Raw genomic sequence first — 1,346 nt, 5'->3', positions numbered from 1 at the left:
CGACCACATAGAATAAAAGTCAGAAACTAAGTGTGTGGAACAGTCTAGCCACCACTGCAATCCAAAAACACATAATAAAACACCTGCCTACATCTCTAACTTTCTAATGACGGGTATCATCATCAATCTTAAAACTGAACCATGGAATTCTTCAAAAAGGAAAATTTAAAAAAAAAAAAAAAAGAATCATGGAACGTGTCATGTGATACATAATATCAATACCTCAAAGTTCTCAACACTGCTCAACAATGAATTGCAACAAGCAATTATCTTAAAAGAAGGGCTTCAAATCCATTTTTTTTGCTTATTTACACCAACTGAAACACAATTTTTCACATAATAATTCCATGTAACAACCAACTTGATTCCATCCGAATAAACAAACTAAAGTACCATAACCAAATTAAATAAGAAAAAAGTTCTGTAATCCGCCATTATTACCATCCAAGAACATCAAAAAGATCAGAGACCAACAAAAGCTACGAATCGGCGATCGCCGCTTTACTATCACCATCGTCGTCGTCGCAATCAAGCCCGCACCCGCACCGCGGGCACACAGAAAAATTATCGAGCGGGAAGGACGCAGAGAGAGGACCAACAAAGAAATCCAATTTCTCATCTCCCCTGCTCACCTCTGTGATGCTCAACCAGACGAACACCACTTTCACGCTCACGCCCTGCAGGTTCTTCAGCGACCCACGTCTCAGAACGCCTGTGATCTTGCTCTTGTAGTCCAATGCATAGCCCGCCTCGATACCAAATTTGCAGGACTCGTCCAGATGGGCCACAAAGCTCCCATCCTCATTGAAAACGTAGCTTTTCACACCCTTTGGGAGGATTCCCTTGGGAAAATTGTAGCTCTCCAACACCTCATACGCCGTTAGGTTTTGGTTTTGATGGGATCTCACGAAACCCAATAAGAATCCAACGATCAGGAGGATACCCACCAAGGATTTTGAGGGAGACATGGCTGAGAGAGGGGAGTTGATGGTCAATTTGGGGAAAGAAACCCTAGAAGATTGATGGGTGATTAGGGAAATGTTCAATCTAGGGTTCTTGGGGGTGTTGGGGCTGAATTGGGTGTGTGGGGATGGGGAAGGGAAAAAAGGAAGATGGTTTATTTCAAATTTTCCAAAGACAGTAGGGATTGAAGGTGCCTTTTGCTGAGGCTTTCAGGTTTTTGACCTAAGGCAAAGTTTCGGCAGCAGCCAGCCTTCTCCAAAGATTTTAGAGAGAGAGAGTATTGTCATGACTAAATACTCGGCTACCAACCAGTCTTTGCTTGCACGATAGGTGACGCTGAATTTTATTTTATAATTTATGTTTTTTAATGTAGATGTAATTTA

The 1,346-nt window shown here is 41.9% G+C and overlaps 1 protein-coding gene across 1 annotated transcript; it reads right to left on the bottom strand.

The window, feature by feature from the left end:
- Window positions 1-479: 479 nt before the first annotated feature.
- LOC149847560 (uncharacterized protein At5g01610-like) lies at window positions 480-968 on the bottom strand. The gene has a single exon (XM_089994222.1). The coding sequence runs from the start codon at window positions 966-968 to the stop codon at window positions 480-482; it is 489 nt and encodes a 162-aa protein (XP_089850348.1).
- Between the last annotated feature and the right edge of the window lie 378 nt (window positions 969-1,346).

This window comes from Nuphar pumila, chromosome 2, assembly GCF_984573655.1.
Source record: "Nuphar pumila chromosome 2, dmNupPumi1.hap1.1, whole genome shotgun sequence".
Classification (NCBI taxonomy): Eukaryota; Viridiplantae; Streptophyta; class Magnoliopsida; order Nymphaeales; family Nymphaeaceae; genus Nuphar; species Nuphar pumila.
Note: the sequence above shows the minus strand (reverse complement) of the source record. Positions and strands in the feature narration are given on the sequence as shown.